Source organism: Lycorma delicatula, chromosome 4 (assembly GCF_047948215.1).
Source record: "Lycorma delicatula isolate Av1 chromosome 4, ASM4794821v1, whole genome shotgun sequence".
NCBI classification, from domain to species: domain Eukaryota; kingdom Metazoa; phylum Arthropoda; class Insecta; order Hemiptera; family Fulgoridae; genus Lycorma; species Lycorma delicatula.
This window is the reverse complement of record NC_134458.1, coordinates 19,860,449-19,880,448: the sequence shown is the minus strand read 5'-3', so window position 1 is coordinate 19,880,448 and position 20,000 is coordinate 19,860,449. Positions and strand designations below refer to the sequence as shown.

General features: G+C 34.0%; 1 protein-coding gene across 1 annotated transcript in view; it reads left to right on the top strand.

Annotated features, from left to right (window-relative positions):
• LOC142323164 (uncharacterized) overlaps window positions 1-20,000 on the top strand; it is a 104,870-nt gene that overhangs the window by 19,674 nt on the left and 65,196 nt on the right. The window contains exons 3-6 of the mRNA XM_075362445.1: window positions 1,916-2,070; window positions 5,764-5,939; window positions 8,368-8,598; window positions 16,954-17,096. Of these exons, the coding sequence (XP_075218560.1) occupies window positions 1,916-2,070; window positions 5,764-5,939; window positions 8,368-8,598; window positions 16,954-17,096 (705 nt within the window). The remainder of the gene's footprint in view (window positions 1-1,915; window positions 2,071-5,763; window positions 5,940-8,367; window positions 8,599-16,953; window positions 17,097-20,000) is intronic.

The window sequence follows — 20,000 nt, the reverse complement described above, 5'->3', positions numbered from 1 at the left end:
TGAAGATAATCGATAAAAAATATTTCATTACTATCCCAAAAAAGTCGCCATCACCTTCCTGGCTGACTGTCCCGTCTTTGCTTTTTTCGGAGCAGGTTCATTCTTTGCAGTCTACTGTTTTGACTGTTGTTTCATCTCAGGAGTGTAGTGGTGGATCCACGTTTCATCTTGAGTTATAAATCGATGTAAAAAATCTGACTCGTTTTGCTTAAACTGCTCCAGCAGGTTCTTGGAAATGTTCATTTGAATGCGTTTTTGATCCAAAGTGAGCAAACACAGCACCCAATGTGCAGGTAGCTTACACATCCAATTCTTCAGTAAATTTATGACAAATACGTTCTTTCGATATGCCCATAGCCTCTGCCATCTCTCTAACCTAAATTCGTCGGTCGTCCATTACCATTTGGTGAACTTTTTTGATATCGGTGGTGGTTGCAGTTTTTGGTCCTCCTGAACGCTCCTCATCAACCAAGCAGGTATGACCATGTTTAAATTCAACAGCTGATCTTTTCACAGTGGCAAATGATGGGACTGAGTTTCTGTAAACAGCATCATATTCAGTTTTAATTTGCGTAGGCGTATTGTTTTTCAAATGCAAGTGTTTAATCACAGCACGATATTTGATTTTTTTCATTTTCACAAAAACACTCACAGTGACTTAAACGATTATAAAACAACAATTCAGGTGAGGTTAACTTTTACATTACACACTCATTGGTCATGGTTCCTTTGAACATTACCTTCACAGAACAGGTAGGTAGAGTTCTCCCTGCTGTATGTACTGCAGCGGGGAGGACACAGTAGAACACACGTTCTTGTTTGCAGAATGGGATATTCTGAGAACTCAATTGGGTGTGATTCGGTGCAACTGGGAATTGTGGTACAGCATATTTTAACTTCTGCCAACAACTCGAGGGTGTACAATGTTTTTTTAACATCTGTCCTAAGAGCTAGGGATGCAGAAGGCTGAAGGAGTCATTAGATTAGGGCTGGGTGGATAGCCCCAGCTGTGAGGGCCGGGCATGCTGAGGTGTGCCGGTTCCAATAAAAAAAAAACAGGATTGAGACTCGACCACCGGGTGGGGCCTGGGAATGACATAGTCAGGGCCACTTACCCTTCTCTGGCAGGTAGAGGCAGGCAAATGGATGACCAAGTTCCGGTTCCTGGGGGGGATGGGAACGACATATTTGCGTCTTGTTAACCTTCCTGGGAGGCAGGCGCAAGAAAAGATCCCACCGGGGGGGCGACCTGCCATGCCAGACTTACTGCCGGTAGTTGGAAAGGCCCCTTAGAATTTGAAGGACACTCCTGGGCTGAGTTTTACTTAACTTTATGTGTAGTCCAAGGGAGTAAGGTTTAAGAAAAAAGAAAGAAAAAATGCAAGTATTTAATCACGGCCTGATATTTGATTTTTTCCATTTTCACAAAAACACTCGCAATTCGCAATAACTCACTCAAATGATTATCAAACAACTGAGCGTCCAAAATGGCTGAAATTTTAGTGAGTACCTTTCAACGCATGTGCAAATACATTCCCTAACTTTTGTTGGCAAGTGTAGCCATATTCATGTTGAGGCTCAAAACTCTTCAGACAGCCCTTGTATGCTGTACAGTTGTCTAAATTTGAAAAGAAAAGAAAATTTCAGCATTGAGTATGCTTACTAAAATCTGATTAGCATTGAGCATGTTAAATTATTTTTCACATTGTTAAAATTCAATTTTTAAAATGAGAACCTTTTTAAATGGCTGAAAATTGCATTTAAAGTATATATAGAATAAGCCTATAATTATTACTTTTGTATTTTGTTTTTATCAATTAACTATATTTTTACATATCAACTATCCTCATATTTTATTTTTGTCTAGTTTTATGTACATGTAAAAAACTATTAACAGTCTTTTTTTTAATTTTAGAAAAGGTGAATGTTATAAAACGATTTTTTGATTTAGAGATAAAAAAAAATCTAAGCTTTGTAAAAATAACAACTGAAAGGATTGATGTTACTAGAAAACGAATATCACAAATTCGTTATGCTGTTGCTGTTAATAAAGTACTACCAAATAACCAGGTATGTTTAATATATATATGTAATATATATATATATATATATATATATATATATATATATGTATATATGGGTGTAATGAAGCTATGGATAACTACATTGCTAATGTTCCTCTTGCAAACGATTTATTTCTAAATCACAGACTGACTACTGTAGGTACGATTCACTAGAACAAACCTCAAATCATGATTGAAGTCACTGTTATTAGGGATTGCCCTCAGAAATCCTGCTTGTTTGTATTTGGAAAACACCCCTAACAAATCCCTACTGACTTCATACGTTTCCAAGAAAGACAAAACTGTTCTGCTTTCAACGATGCATAACGATGATGCCATTGATATAACTTCAGGAGACTTGAAACCAGAAGTTATAACATTTTATAACTACAAAGAGTGTGTGGACATTGTGGATTGCTTGAAAAGTGAGTATGATGTTTCTAGAATCAGTAACTGATGGTCTCTTAACTTTGTTTCTCTCCCTGTTGAACATTGGTGCTGTAAACTCACAGATAGTGTTTAGATCAAACACACAACAAGCCATGTCAAGGGTTTATCTCACCCAGTTGGCAAAATATTTGGTGCAGCCACAGCTCGTGAGAAGGGCAGCCATCCTAAACCTTTATGTGAGTGTCAAGCAAAAAATACAGTGGGAAGCACAACTTTTCCCACCACTGCCACCAAACCCTCAGCGACTACATGGGAGGCCACACTGTGTCTACTCTCCTGTGCCCAAAAAACCGATTTATGCAGTGTCAGTATGGCAGCTGTTTATCCCCTATATGTAAAGAGCACACATCAAAGACTGTTCTGATTTGTTCCCAGTGTAATGACCACATAGAAAATAAATGAAATAAAAAAGGAACATTCAAAATAAATTCATAATATGTTGCAATATTGATTCCATCAATGAACCGAGTATTTAAATATATAATAATTATGTATTTTATTACAGTTTTAGTTTTTAGCTCATAAAATATTAGTAATCATTTTGTTTTCGTGATTATACGAAAAGAGTTATGTTATTTTGAAATATTCTTTGAAGTATGAAATTTAATAAATTTTTTAGTATACTGTTCCATATATATTTATAAATATAAGTGCTGTAAGATAGATAATTTAGCACTATTTAAAACAATAAAAAATTTGTTACCTTTATAAATTGTATTTTGAGAAAATATCTAGTTTTATTCAGGTATACACCAATGTTAGATAAAATGTAACGTGCAAGTAACCATGTGATTTTCAGACATGCAAGTGATCCCGGGTTAAATTAAAAAAAATCTACAATTACAATTTTCCATTATTTTAAAATGTTTTATTAATTATAAGTAAATTTGTATAATATTCAATAATAAAATTATAATATTGAAAAAAATTCCCCTTCAGAACAGATTTTGCTGAATTCAGGTTAATCAGTGAATTTTGTTTCAAATACTACCTGGATGCCAAAAATGGTTTTACTTACCTGTTTTCTTAGAAATTTTGATTTCATCTAAACAGTCATTCCTTTTTATGTATTGTCAGGTAAAGTTACAAAAAATAAAATTGCACACAGCTCGTATTTGCCAAAAGAAATTGGACTTTAATTAGAGAAAAACAACTTAACCTTATCTTTAAAATCATAACCTTAAAAAAAATTAAATGAAATTACAATAAACATAACTTAATTCTATACAGAATTTATACAAGAAAAATCAGCTGAATCAGCATATCAGTTATAATAATAAATTACAAATACATATTTCAAATAATCAATTTGAAAATCTACAATTGAACATAGCCTAAAAAACAAAAGAACATAAATCACCTTTTTTACAATCATATACTTAAAAAAATTAAATGAAATTACAAGATAAACTTAACTTAAGTCTATACAGAATTTATGCAAATAATATCGGCTGAAACAACATATCAATTCTAATAATAAGTGACAAATACATAAATATACATATTTCAAATAATCATTTTGAAAATATTGCATTAAAATACGTTGCTAAAAACAGTTTAAATAACTAAATACATTATTATTCAAACTACAGGATGGAATACAAATACAATAAATATTACTAGAACAAATTACAATAACAGAGAAGTCCACAATTACGACTTCACTTCAGGAGTTATAATTTTTAGATTAATATAAGAAGTGTAATGAGAATTCAGTTCATGAATAAATAAGAATTAATCTCTGCACTTAACAAATTAAGTTAAATGATAGTCGATATTTAAAAAAACATTTCGAGTAAAAAGGTAATTTACCCTCAGTAACTGACTTTTGAACATAGACTTTTGATGAATAATCAGAATATTATTTAATAATAGTTATCAATAATCATATATGAAATATGTCACACATGAAAAATAATAACATAGCCTGTATCTAAGCCACATTTCATGACTACACTTGAATGAAGAAATGGTTGTTTAAGCCGAACTTGAATTTCAAATACAAAATGTACAATTAATTAAGTATTTCACAGATTTTACTAATAACAAAACTGTTAAAATATAATAAATGATGAATAATTTTAAATTGCCTTAATCACACATAAATTTGTAAAAGATGAACTCGTGAATGAAAGTACACATGAATACATACAGTTTATCCTTGGCGTAGTCTACAATGGCGTATCAAAAAATACAGAGGTATCAATTTGTGAATAGAAATTAAATAATGCATGGCATCTCAAATTTGTAGTAATGAGTTTGGAGAGAATCTGCATCGATAAAAATTGGCTGGTTTGTAGCAACTGAACCACTTTCAACACTAGACGATATCAACTGAAGTAGAAAATTAACTTAACAAAGAAACGAGGCAAAACAAAACATAGCGATCGGTGAAATCACGAAACACTGACGAGTAGAACTAGAGAATATTTCGACAGAGAAATACCACAATGTTTATGAGAGTATGAAGACGACGAAAGTATTAACATTATACGAGAGAGAGAGAATTACAAGCTGGTTTGTAGCAACCGAACCACTTTCAACACTAGAGGATATCTACTGAAATTGAAGAGTAACTTATCAGAGAAACGAGGAAAAACGAACATAGAAAACTGTGAAATCACGAAAACACTGACGAATAGAACTAGACGATATAACGAACTAGTATTAACACACAAAGTGAGAGAGAGAGAATCGCACGCTGGTCCTCCAGGCTTGAGGACCAACCGTTGTGCATCCGAACAACTTGAAAATCAGAACTAGAATGCCAAAAGGGTGGCGTGGTGTGAAGTAGGGGGAAACAAACCTAGACAGTGGACAGGAGAGAGTGTGTGTAAAAAACAAGAGATGTGTGCATGTATTAGTATGGGATCGATAGAAAAAGGGTGTGTGAAAAAGGGGATAAATAGTGCGAGATATGAGTACGTGGAGACTATTAAGATGACAAAAGTCTGACTGGCACCAGGAGTATCGATAAAGAAAAAACAACCGAAACAAACCTATTATACAAATGACAAGCCCATACGAATGAGAGCAATAAATTTACCAAGCCTGTAACAAAAACAAGACCCAACCCTAACTTTGAATTCATTGGAATAAACGCAACTTTATGCAATGGCGTAAACATATATTAAGTAAGATTTTATGGTGTAATTAATTTTTATGATTTAATATATATTTTTTTATTTTATTAATATATATAATATTTATTATATATTTTTATAATTGTATAATGCTTGAAATATTTCAGAACATTATGGATGCAAATGAAAATAAAGTAGGTGGAACAAAGAGAAAGCAAAAATCTGATGATTCAGATTCGATTGTGAAGAAACCAAAGTATGTACCACCAATAATAGAGAAAAAATCAGATATTTATTTCATATCATGCAGTCTTCGAGGAGACAATTGCACTAAAATTGTTGGGTTTGTATACTTTTTTTTTATTATTTCTGATGTTAAAATGTATGTGTATCATATTAGATTTTTGTATACATATGAAATGTTTCCAGGTATCATTTATAAGATTTTTACTTATTCCTTTTATAAATAAAGTCAAAATTCCTGCAATGTATTATGTTAATTATTCATATAATTATTGTTTATTTTAGGAGTATAATGCAACTCTGCAGTTGCACCTTAAAAAGTATAATAACTATCAGAAATTTCCTACTGCTCACTATGTTATGTTTTAAAGTTAAATGTCATGAGACAGATTCTTATTAAATTTATATGAGAAAGGAATGGACTGCATAAAGTAGCTATTTTATTTAATAAACACTGTATTGTTACCTTTTAGATCATATATCATTTGTATAAAGTGGCTTTATTTATTTGTGGATTTAAATCTGGAATAAATGTTAAAACTGGTTTTTTAGCATTATTTACGTGATTTTCATTTCTCTAAACAATTTATGGTGGAATATCTTTAGTGGTGAAATCTGTAAGAGAGAGGAGTGAGAGTGTGTGTATGTGTGTTTAAATTGTTTTTTTTTATATTACATTTCTGTTGTTTCACAGTTGCAGAGTTTTAAAGCTGTTGAGAATTTATTATTTTTTTTCAAGTGAAGTACATAAAAACAGTTAGATTATTCCAGCCATCATCTGTTTGTTAATAACAAAAAAAATTATACTGAATTTACTTTAACCCAGGCTTTGTTTTGTATTATTTTATATCTATTAAATAATAATACTTAAAGAATGGAATATGTTGATAAAAACAGAATAATGATTAAAAAGATGTTTTCTTGACAAATATTTTAAGATTATATTTATGTACTAGTAAAGTTTTGCAATACGATAGAATGGATCAACATAGATGGTTACGATTTAGCGTGTGTTTAGACAGGTCCTAACCTGTACTGCAGCCATTCTCCAGTCACTACCTCAGTGTCATTTTGTCATTTACCTTTTAGCTGTGTTAGTGAAAAGAGGTAGTGATGTCACGGTCGAAAACTGAGTATCGAGCAACTTCGCAAATGGGTTAAGTGTTGATCAGTGTTTTGAGAAAATGACTTGTGTAGTTGGAGAGGATTGTCCTCATCATACTACAATATTTAGGTGGGATAGTTAGAAAGAGGAAATTTATGCCTTGAGGACAGTCCTAACTCATTCTGTGTAATTTCACACTGTTCCCCAGGTGAAGAACTGACTGAAAGGGTGGCATTTTACGAGTTAGGATGAGCTAGGGACTTGGGATGATGAGTGTGGCCAGATCTCCGATGCACAGTAGGATTTCTTAGAAGTCAGGTTTCAAAGGATAGAGAAGAAGAGATAATGTGTGGTAGAGATTATTTTGAAGAATTATAAAAAATAAAGTCATATTGCAAAACTTTTGTAGAGCCCTTAGTTTAATATCTCTTTCAATTTTATTTTTTATAGCAGTTTGAATAATTATTTATTAGTTAGATATAATTGTTACAATAATCATAGCGGTTAGCATAATTTCTGTAAAAATTAAAATAACTTTTACAAATTAATTTTAAATGATTTAAATTTTTTTTAAATTTCATTTTGTATTGCATACATTATTATTTACAAAAAATACTTAGACTTTAGGCCTGATTGTAATATTGATCTCTAAAAATTGATTCCCATTGCAGAGGAAATTGCTTTTGAGCATATGTCAAACTATGTATGATTCTAATAAATTACCATCATGTTTTTAGACTGAAAATATTTTGAAAATTTTAAGAACATAAATTTGCCTAATAATGCTACTACTCAGGTGAATCTTGAATTCTTGACAGAATGAATTGAAATTAAAAGTTATTTAATTCTTTTTATTTATGCACTTAAAATGTTATCGTATAGATTTCTTAATAGGTACATTTAAATGTGTGCTCTATTCTGTTGGATTGGATTGCCTGTCTGTACTGGTAGTTTAGACCTGTTGTTAAACTCTAGTGAGGACTGCAGACCTAGTTTTCACTATTGACTATGAACTATCAAATAATATAAAATTCATAGTTTTTATATTGACATGTATAATTACATGTATAATTAGTTGGCTATGAGGTTCTGTAGCAACAATTACATGTTTTAAAATAAATTTAATATCAGTGGTATCAAAATTTTACTTTTCAAGTTAAATAAATATTTTGTTGAGAGTTAGTTTTTTAAATGATTTTCTGATTAGGTTATGTTTTTGATTTACTAGTGCAGAGGTTGATTAATTTGAGTTTTTAAAAGAAAAAAAAGTACTTTATTTTGTATGGTGAAATTCCTTTGGTTTTTGTTAGAATTGTTTCTGTAGTCTTAATTTAGTTTATCTTTTTGCACTTTTTATTTAGCTGTCTATGTGATGTCTACAGAGCTGTTCGTACGAAGCAGTTGTTTTTTAATGGTCTTTTAGGTTAACTATTGGAGCAATCATCTTGCCATTATCGATAAAAGATGCTTATAGTTCACATAATTTATGTGGTTATGAGAGGCAGCTTGTGTCTGTAGGATCTTCACACATGTGGAAATTGTATTGTGTTCCTTCTGAAGACATTGAGAATGCATTGGAATATATTGAAAAGATTGTTATCTTTATTCATTCTTCATATGGTCAAGAAGTTAATGAAATAATCATTGATGAAAGGTAAATTGCTTTTCCTCTTAGTATTTTTCTTAATTATTTTCAGTTACCACAATATATTATTTAATTCCTTTATTAATTAAATTATAAATTAATCATCAAGATGCTTGTTTTTAGTTACTTAATACTTTTTTTAGTTATTTTATATTCATTTTTTGTATAAAGATAAAATGCTTTAACGTGAAAGTTTTATTTGCATATTGATAGAGTAACTAACATGGTATTAAACTCTAGAACTTGTACTGTAATGGTAAAAGAGTTTCAAGAGTTAACTTGTGATTGACTTATAAAGTTTTTTCACTTATTCTGATCATCCTCTACTTTTTCTTCTCTTATTTGATATAAGGTATTTTGTTGGTGATATACAAATTCAGAAAATTTTGTTTTAAATGTTAAAAATTATTTAATTTATAAAAATAATACTGTTATACATTGTCAATTAAGTCTTTTTTGTATTAATTATTGTTGATATTGTTCTGACTGATAAATTTCAATAATTATTTTAGTATATTACCTCTTAGAATTTTTTCATTTGTGACTGTAGATAGTATTTCATATATAAACTGAATATATGTAGTTAGCTTGTTTCTGTCATATAGTTTTAATTATTAAATTAAATGAAGTAGTTTTATGTTTTCAAGTACTGTTTATTCAGAGTCAAATTAAAAAAAAAATTCTTTTTAGCATGCCAGAAGGCAGAGGTAGATTTCACCAGGGCAAAATAGCGGTAGGTGAACTCATATTGTATGAGCTCCTATCAAACATTACTTTCCATGTTTTACAGACACTACGTTTTCTCTTTGGACTACAAACTATTGCTAAATTTATCAAGACTTCCTTATGATTTTTTCCTGAAATGCTTGACAACACACCTATTTGAGGATTAGTGAGAGATTCTATGTTTGTCTCTTTGTATTGATAAAAAAAGGCAATGTTTTCAGAAAGTTTTATTTAAAAACATGTATAAATGTAACAACAGTGATATTGAGAAGATGATTTTAAAGTACAATAGGCCTACATTACCCACATAAAATATAGTCACGTACAAAAATTAAAATATACACAGTACTAAGTCACAGCAGTTTAAATGTGTTCACTTCAAATTCATTCAATACGACAATGTTATCATATGTAAACAGGTTTCACATGTTTAGCATAAGACTCTTCTTACAATTCCAACAATATTTTGGTCATCTGTTGTTGTAAGAGTGGTCATATCAAAATTCGTTCCAGACAGAATTTTTAGGTAATATTTATAGGACTAACAACCACTTTAAACGGATCTGATCCTGTGCCTATTAAGGGAGCTATGATTTTTTTGTCCTTGAAACCCCATTTTTTCTACCCCTTGGCCCTTATCCAAAGAATAGTAGGAACTTTAAACAAATTCGGTATTTTACTTAATAAGAAAGTTATAAGGTAAAACCACCAGTAGTTGACACCTTAAGGATTTATTTGTCTGCTTTTTAACATTGCTTTGACCGAATTCATTGTAGGGCAAACCTAAAATTACTCATAGCTGCACAAACTATTCCTCTATCTATATATATATTCATATTAATAAAATGAATGTGAAAAATTAATTTATTTTTTAAAAAAAAAAGGGGAAAGGTTCAGTAGTTGACACCAAGCGAAAACAAGAATATTTAGTAGTTGACACTTTTTATTTTCAGTAGTTGACACTCTATACAAAACTCTTTATTTATTTTACATATAAAATTATTATACACTATTATGATTCACTCTTTAGTAGTTTACATATGTTCTGAAATGAGAGGTTTAATAAGTGAATTTATGCCTACTTTGTATGAATACAGGAATGAAATGAATGAAAGTTGTAGAAAAATACAAAAATAAAATGTTAACATATTAGGTAATTTATGCCTATTCTCTAGTTAATTAAGTTAAGCAAAATTAAGATAGGTTGTGCTAAGTTATCGGAATACAAGAAGTTAATCCCATATAAATTCGAGTTCCGGGACTGAGTAAACATTTCTCGTTGTACTCATTTTTAAAGGCTCGTCAATGTGGCACAATACAGCTTTCCATTCATAGTCCAATTTATCCACTTTTTGTGGCCATTTCCAGAGTCTCCCAGATTTTTGCATTGCTGAAATAGTAGCAGCTGTTTCAGAAACATCAGTTATAACCCCCCGGAAATAACTCTTCTTCATAGGAAAAGACTACGTACTCACCTACTTTTCTCTCTACTGGTTTCTTAAGGTTGTTCTCGTGTATGTTTTCCTCATCGCTCTCATCTTTAAAATCACTCTCACTGTCGGATGGCATCTCATCCATATCATAGTCAGAGCTGTCTTCGTAATGAACTACCCACTTTGCGGTCCTTTTCTTATGCTGCTGAACTTTATCTTGTTTTGCTCTTTCTTTTACATCTTTTTTCCTTTGTCTCTCGGCAGCACGTTCCAGTTTTCTGTTTTCTAATTCTTCCTTTTTTGCCAACTTCTTTCTAAAATATTCTTGACATAGCTGTCCTGAGACAATAGCAGGCATTTTTTCCTTCGTAGATCGTTTTTGTTTCGGTTCGGTCTTGTCTTTCTGGAAAAAAAGTGTCTTTTGTAGGGGCTGGGGATTTCTGTGGATACTGAAGAAGCTTGACAAATATCAGTATGATTAATACTATCTTTAGCAGGCTTATCGATACAAGTAGTATTGTTCGTTCCAGATGGCTGATTGTAATCATCAGTGGTATGATTAGCAGACTCGTCAATAACACCAGGAGTGAGTGTTGCAGATGACAGGTCCCCATCCTCAATGCTTTGATTGTCAGGCTCATTAGTAGGACCAGATGCATTTAACAAACTACTTTCTAGTTCTAGTTTTATGTTCTGCCACAGTTCAAAGAGTGAAAAATCTTTTTCCTCCAACTTTTTATTTGTATTACTGTTACAGAATATTTTGAGCTTGCTTTCTGGAATACTCAGATTGAGAAACTGAAGCCCTTTTAAAAATCGTCTGCATTCTTCGGCTTTTGTGACTTGATTATCACCTTTAATGTTTAATGGGAGAGTGATAGCTTCTGGGTTCCATGGAAACAATCCACACTTCCTAAAACCATTCTCCAGGATAGTCACTTGTAATACATCAAAAATCTTTTGATGTAAGAAAAAAATCTTTTTTCTTTAAGACTGGAGCCTCCAAATTGGATAACCTCCATTCATGTACTTTCTTCTTCCAGTGCTCTTTAAGAGTCCTGAAAACCGAAACATCCATCAGTCTTATTTGGGAACAGTGTGATGAGAATGATGCCATTTTTTTCACAAAACTGGCTCGCTTGCAAACTCAGATGAGATGAGTGCCCATCCACAAAAAGAACAACTGGCAAAGGAATATTTTCTTTCTTCAGCCATGGGTAGAAAATGTCAGCAACAAACTCGAAAAATGCCTTGCAAGTAATCCAACCAGACTCTGTTTTTCCCAAGCCCCATGCTGGAGGGAAATTCTCCACAATTTCCTGCGGGATCCTTTTATATTTATACAAAACTGTTGGGGGAGGTACAGCACCACTTGCGCTTCCTGTGATAAGGACTGTGAGACATTCTTTCTCGTCTGGATTTACTTGCTGATATACTGTCTTGTCCCCTTTTTTTACTAAAACTTTACCACCCTTTGGGTTTAAAAATAAAGTTGTTTCATCTGTATTAAAGATTCTTCTTGGATCTTGTAAAATGTCTTTTTGTTTATTCTCAATGTCTCTACTTCTTTAAACTAATTACAAAGGCTTTCCTTGGACACAGCAGCCCTTGATGTGGTAAGGTTTTGGGACATACGAACAGCTATCCCAGGGTTTCTTCTCATGAATCCTTTCATCCATGATTTTCCTGGGCAGCTATCTTTGAACGGGTTTGGCCTCTTTAACTCTTTTAAAAGGCGCTGCACACTGAAGACAACCTCCTGCATTGTAACAGGAAATCCTGCACGGGCCATGCTATAAATCCAATTCCTGATAGTAGTTTCTTCTCCTATACTCAATATGGCCGCTGGACCCATTTTCCTAAAAAAGGCATTATCAGTCTAAGTTAGCCAAATAAGGACTAAGTTAGGTAGCCACATACTATGTAAAGTGGCTATATTAAGACTAGGTTCCGAAGTCTTGAAATCCTAAACTAGCCAACGCATAAAGTTGATTTAAGTTAATATAAATAACCAATTTAGGTGTAGGGATAAAAATACAGTGCTGCTGTCTTATTGACACTAAGTTTAGGATGTAGACTCCTAAGTTGGACATAAAAACTTACAGAGCTGAGTTACCTGTCAATTGGGTGTTTTCCTTCCACTTTGTACTTTAAAGTGACCCTTGGAACGTTAAATTTTTTTGCTGCAGTTTTATATGGTGTTTTATGCAACCTTACATCTTCCACAGCCGCTTCCATTGCCTCTTGTGTATAATTTCTAAATTTCCCTTAGTTAGAGGCATCTGAAAATGAAAGAGGGAGTAATTCAGAAGTTGACACATTGTGGCTCCAATAGTCTGTCACCGCCTGTCAACTATTGGATACGATAGTTTGAAAATTTTTTGGAGGTTATAATACACGATTTTGCTTTGTAAGCAGTTAAATAACACTCAAATAAAGCAGAACTATCAAATTATATTATTACCCACAAGTTGACACCCCGTGTCAACTACTCAATATTATGTCATGTAAAGTTTCAGTAGTTGACACGACGCCCAACAGCCATTTTTTTTAAATTTTTGATTATTTTAAATAACTATATGTACACTTTAGAGTCTAAAACAAATTACTAAATACCTTCTTAATCAAAATTACAATTGGTGTTTAAATTTGCAATGCTTACCTTTCACCCTGTTCTTAGCAAACTCTACAACAAAATCACAACAATCAATTAAAACACATACAATGTTGTCATCAGATGATCATGGTGAGACTGCTGCTAAAGATGGCGGTACAGTAGTTCACATACTCACCACTAGAGAGCTACACTACACAGACAGACAAATATTAATCATCTGGCACCTTTGTTTCTCTTGTTATTGTATTTTTTCGTTGTAGGTGTCAACTACTAGTGCAATGTCAACTACTGGTGGTTTTACATTAGCGATATTTTGTTTTTTTGAAAAAGCCCCCCAATTCCACCTCCATGGTCTGATTTTGTCCATTAACAAGCTCGACTAAGATTTCGGTTCTTGTGTATTGATTTGAAAGTGATTGGTGCAAAACTACAGCAGTTATCATGTCCTCAAGATAGTGAAATATATATACGAGGTCTGTGAATAAAGTAATGACACTAGTTTTATTTTTTGCAGCCAAAGTAGCAATACTGTAAAGTTACTAGTAAACATATGGTTATATGAACAGCTGATTTATATTAGGTATTAATATTTTTAGTCTATTGTTGCTACATGAGATGTAAATAAACTTTTTGTGAGACAAGTTTTTGTGAAATTAATTTGAAACTAATTATGAGCAACGTTGTGCAATCAAGTTTTGTGTTGAACTCTGTGAGAATGCTACTGAAACTTTTTTAAAATTGAAAAGGACGTATGGAGATGATGCTCTGTCAAGAGCCCAAGTTTTTAGGTGATTTAAAGCATTTTCAGATGGCTGGGAATCAGTTGTGGATGATCCACGCTCAAGAAGACCGTTAATGTCAAAACGTGATGACAATGTTGATGTGAATCAGAGACTTGATACGATACAACCGGCGATTAACTGCCAGAATGATTGCAGAACAATTGAATTTGAACCGTACCATAGTCCATCAAATTTTGACAAACTAATTTGAAATGAAAAATGTTTGCGCAAAATTGGTCCCAAAAAACCTCACTGTTGAAAAAAAAAAACAACAGGGTGGAAGTGCCGCCCTGTCTTATGTCTTGTCTTAACTATGTCTTAAATCTTCTAGAGCAAATTTAAACTGATCCTGATTTTCTAAAAAAAATGTTATTACTGGTGATAAATCTTGGATATTTGAGTACAACTCAGAAACAAAATGTCAGAGCAAGGAGTGGCACACTTCAAACTCACCACATCCCAAAAAAGCAAAATAGAGCAAATCAAAAGTATAAACCATGTTAATTTATTTCTTCGATAGTTATGGCATTGTTTATAAGGAATTTTTGCGTGCAGGACAGACTGTAAATCAATATGTTTACCGAGAAATTCTTGAAAGACTGTGAAAAACAGTTGCTCGTGTTAGACCAGTCATCAAAGACAACTGGATGCTGCATTATGATAATGCACCTTGTCACACTGCACTCTCAATCAATGAGTTTTTGGCAAAGAAAAACATTCCTGTAGTTCCTCAACCACCTTATTCCCTCGAAATGAGTCACTGCAAGTTTTTCTTGTTCCCGTTTTTGAAAAAAACACCTCAAAGGATACCATTTTGAAACAGTAGAAAACATAAAAAAATAATGTAACCGACCATCTGAAGGATATTCCAGTTTCTGAGTTCCAACACTGCTATGAAGAGTGGGAAAACCGTTTGAAGTGTGGCTTACCAAGGGAACTATTTCGAAGGTGATAGAGTCCATGTGTAATTGGATTGTAAAAAAAAATATTTTCTGAACTAGTCTCATTATTTTATTTATAGACCTCATATATATAAATGTATATATATATAAACGTTTTTACTGATGATGGTTTTGGGGTCTGGGGGATGTGAAACGCAAAGATAAGTCAAAATTTTACAGAAGTCGAATCATGGTACCCATTACAATAGGTAGCTTTTATTATGAAATCTCCCTAAGATGAGTACATGTTTTAATTATTAAAAAACAATCATCAGTGGTTTGAAAATAGTAAAATATTACATTAATGAGCAGTTGAAGAAAAAAAACTAACATCTTACCCACCACTCATTTGATTCATCCAAGATCTGGGCAGCTCTGGATACTACTTGAAATTCAGCTTGTGGGGTTTTTGTAGGCTATATGTTTTGCTACAAAAAAAGTAAAAAAGGAAAGATTCATTGAAGTTGGTGCAGTAGAGTTTTTTCTGGATGAAGAAATTTATATGTTTCACATACCGATAACTTTTTTTCAAAAATGCATAATTTCTTTATTTTTCATAAAATTAACACATGATAATTCATTTTTTTTTTGGTGTAAAAATAACTTTCAACATAAATATATTAAATTATAATGATAACGAAGAAAAGAACCATGAACCTAAACAAAAAATAACTTTAAAAAAAATGCTATGTTCTCGTTAAAAAAAAAAAAGAAGAAGATTCATGAAAATCGGTGCGGTAGTTTTTGTGTGATTGAGTAACAAACAGATAAACTTTCATATTTTTGTTTTAGTATGATAATGATATATATACATGTTTATTTTTTACTGAATAAACTTTTTGTCATAAAAATTTGAGCCTCATCAATGATTGAATTATTAAGTGAAAGTAAAAATTAAAATACAAAATAGAATCATAAGTTATGGAATGATTAGCGAGTGCTAAAAATAGTATTACTTGATTAGCAATAAGAACTGTTTGCAAGGATATGGGTATTATCAGCTAACTAGCGAATAAGTACTTCCAGCATATCTTTATAATTTTCCTTTATTGGAACCACGTTGTGGGCACTTCCTTATCATGTTTTTTTAATTAAAAAATTTTTTAATAATAAGTGTTTGAGGAGTGAATAATTGTTTATTGAAAACCAACGGTGTGTTTATTTAAACTCTTAATTTAACTCTTTTTAAGTGTTAGGTTGTTCAACTAAGGAGTAGATGAACCTTATGTTCGGTTTGTCAGAACCCCTGACTGGTGTCAGAGAGTTCACTTCTACTGCACCTCTCCTTCAACCAGTCTAAGAAGGCCATCATCTACCATTTTAAAACAGAAAATTCTATGAAATATTGTTACACGCCTCATTCTATTACACAGCATTTCATAAAGATAAAAAAAAACCTATTTGGCTGTAACCATCATAAACAAACAGACAAAATGGTAAGGTAAAACCTTGCTTTGCTCAATTAGTTGACTATACAAAAACAACCATTGTAGAGTATAGTCTTTTGTGAAATATGGTTGTTTCATAGGTATTGAACCTGGTGGTAAATCTTTTTGAAAAGAGCTCTATTTGAAATCTATCAGAAAACTCAAACCCAGTTTTGCTTATGATCTGGAAACCTAATATTGCATTCAAAGTACAACGTTAAAAGGAACCATAGAGACAAGCTTCAAGATTTATTTCTAAATATAAATTGACCTTTAGTTTTTCAATTTTACCTTGTAAAACAAATTGTGAGAGAAAGAGAGAAATTTTTAATTTCTGAGAGAAAGTTGTATTTATTTTGGTTTGAAATTCTTATTAAAAATCTACCAATTTTTTATAATTTAGAAATTTAAATTTTTTTCTTTTTTTGATTTTATCAGTGCCAAAAAAAATGGAATTGTTATTAAACGTTATGGTTCTGTCTCGTTCACCATGAGAAGCAATATTTTCTTTAAAAATCCACATTTTAACCGTCCTATCGAATGCTTAGGAAGAATGGAGCTTGTAGTCGACCTAATAACAGGTAACTTACATTTTAGTAAATTCGTGTATCCATTTTGTTTTTAGAGAATTTTAATAATGATAAGAGATGTATATATTTTTTCCACTTATATGCCAAACTTAATATTGGTGGACGGCAATGGCAGCAGCTCAGATGTAAGTAGTACCCTACGTGATGGTACAAACTTCACTCCTGCTGTGCAGATGACTGTGTAGTTCTCCCACCATAGTGGTGCTGCAGCCCCACCACTCAGGCTCCAATAAAAGAGCTTGCACGAGAGTGAATTTTTAATTCATCGTCGACCACCACCTGGAGAAGACCAAAAGAAGAAGACAGAAGAAGTTACCTGGCTGCCTCAGCGTGGGACTTCCCGGCTGATACCAACATCCCTGCCAGAGCAGCAGGCCTGGCTGGCCCACTGAGGGAGCCGCTGGACACGAGCATATCTTCCCACTCCAGCTCACTGGGCTTCAATCACCCTGGCTGGTGGATTCAGCAGCAGGAGCCGGCCCAGCATGGGATCACTCAGGAAGAACCGGCTTGGCTGAGCTGGCAAAAGACAACCGACACTGATCCGACATTGCAGGGCTCTGGGGGCCACCACTGCCATGCTATAGTGGGGACCCAGCTGCTGCTGAGGGGAAGCCTGGTCTGATTTCAATGGACGAGCCACAACTCCTCGACTTTGCCGAAGACCATCCCAACCCCATAAGAGAAGACACCCACCTCATGACGTTTCTGGTCACCACCACTCCTGCTCATAGCTCTGATGGGCTTTAATGGGAGTCATCTTTTGCCCTCTGACTTTTTACATCTCATAGGATTATTGTGATATAGGTTTATTGTCATATGGGGGCCATGCTTATTTGTAATAAGTGTGGCCTGGTTCGGATGCCACTAATGTAAATGCCTTGGTAAACATTTACATTAGTGATTTATGAACTCAGCTTTTGCCTTCGCTGTAGGCCTCATCCGGACATCTTGAATGTCCTACATCATTTCCCTCTGAACTAGCTAACTGAGTTCATGGTAGCACGAACCCCATGCCTAGTTCTACTTTTATTGAGTCAATTTCTAATAAATGTCTCGAGATTCGAGTCATATTTAACAACATACCACCAAAAAATGTTGTTCATAACAAAATTTAGTCCTTATTCCCTTAATGAACTCAACTGTAGTTTATACTCCAAAGTTAGGTTAATTTACGGACTCAGGTCTGGTCTACAAGGGAGAGGTGGACAGACCTCCTACACCCACCCAGCTCCATCGCAGAGTCCTGTGTGACATTTACTTGCTTTCAACCATCACCAAGATGCCGCTACACCTCACAGCTGCATGGTAACCCATGCCCTCAGCAGTGTAGTCGCTGTTCCGCTGACAGTTAAACAATAAAAAATAATCACCATTAATACTATCTAACCGTGGCTTGATGCCATTGCACCTACCTCCAGCCAAACAATTGCCCAGGTGGTCCATAGCCACTTGGGGGTGCTACTCTACTATAACCAATCAGTCGCTCTGCTCAGGGTGAGGAAACTGAGGAAGCCAGTCACAATAGTTCAATCTCTATGAATCTTCCAAGTTATCCGCAGGTCAAAGAATGAATACACTTTCTCGAGTTACCTAACAACTCTGGTACGCTCAGCCTCGTACCAGGGACAGACATCAAGGACATGGTCTGTGTTGTCATTGACTCTACAGTCCGGGCACAAGCTCGAATCAACCAAACCAAACCTAGTCAAACTATCCAACTATCCCTAAAGACACCTGTACTGAAAGGAATTTTATACTAATTGGGGGAAACCCAACTAATTGCTCACAGCTTCCTAACATTTGGAAAGATATCATGCATGTATCAACCTGCAGAAGAATCATCTTGCCTAGCTTGCCAAGAGTCAAAACCTTGGTCTTCAATTTCTCACATACACCCTGAAGAAGGCCTTCCTTCTTGTAGATGTACCGCTTGCTATGTTCTGTAGCTAGAATATCAAGGGGTTTAATGCTGGTGATTACAGAGACTACCTCTTTCTCGAGACAGTTCTGTAGCCACCGATAACAGCTAACAATAGAAGATGCTGGGTTCTCAAAAGAATATCCCTATAACATTGGAATTGTATGTAGATGATGAGCCCAGACGGGCGCATCGTACAACATAATGGCTGCACAGACACCTTTGTAAAGAATACGCATGGTTCGATAATTCAACCCCCAATCGGAATGAACTCTATGGACACCAAAGAAGACATCAGTGTCCTTTGCAACAAACTGAAGGTGCTCCTTGAATTGAAGCCTCATCAAGGATAACACCCAGATACTTCCTAACAGTAACATACCTAATTGGAAAGGTCGTCCATCACATCTCACAGGTGATGGATCTCGGCTAGACAACCTTTAAGTAATATAGTGGTTTTCTCCGCACTGAAAACCATCTTATGCTGAAGAGTCCACAACCTGTGTCGCTCTGAGCTTTATCTTGGCACGCAAGTTGCCCTCGACCAGCAGCAACCCATCGTTGGCATAAGCCATGATGCGGCAGCCACTGAGCATCCGTAATCGCATGAGAGAGTCGAACTCAACGACCCAGATGTGTGAACCTAGAACACTATCCTGTGGACAACCTTTGGACAGGGTCTTTCCTACTTCCGAGCTGCCATCACAAAGGATAAGAGTTCTATCACTGAAGTACCTTGAGAGAGTTCTAATCTCATTTAGCGTGCACCCATGCTGCTGAAGTTGAAACAAGGCAGAAGGCCACCACAAGGTATTGAAGGCCCCGGATATGTCCAAAAAAACGCAAAGTACGTATTTGCACTCGCTGAATGAAGCCAGATCCATTACCTAAAGTATTGTGTCCTCTGTGGCCCTGCCAGGGCGAAAACCGTACTGATCGTCCATCAGCAGAAGTCAATCTAGAATTAATGCAGA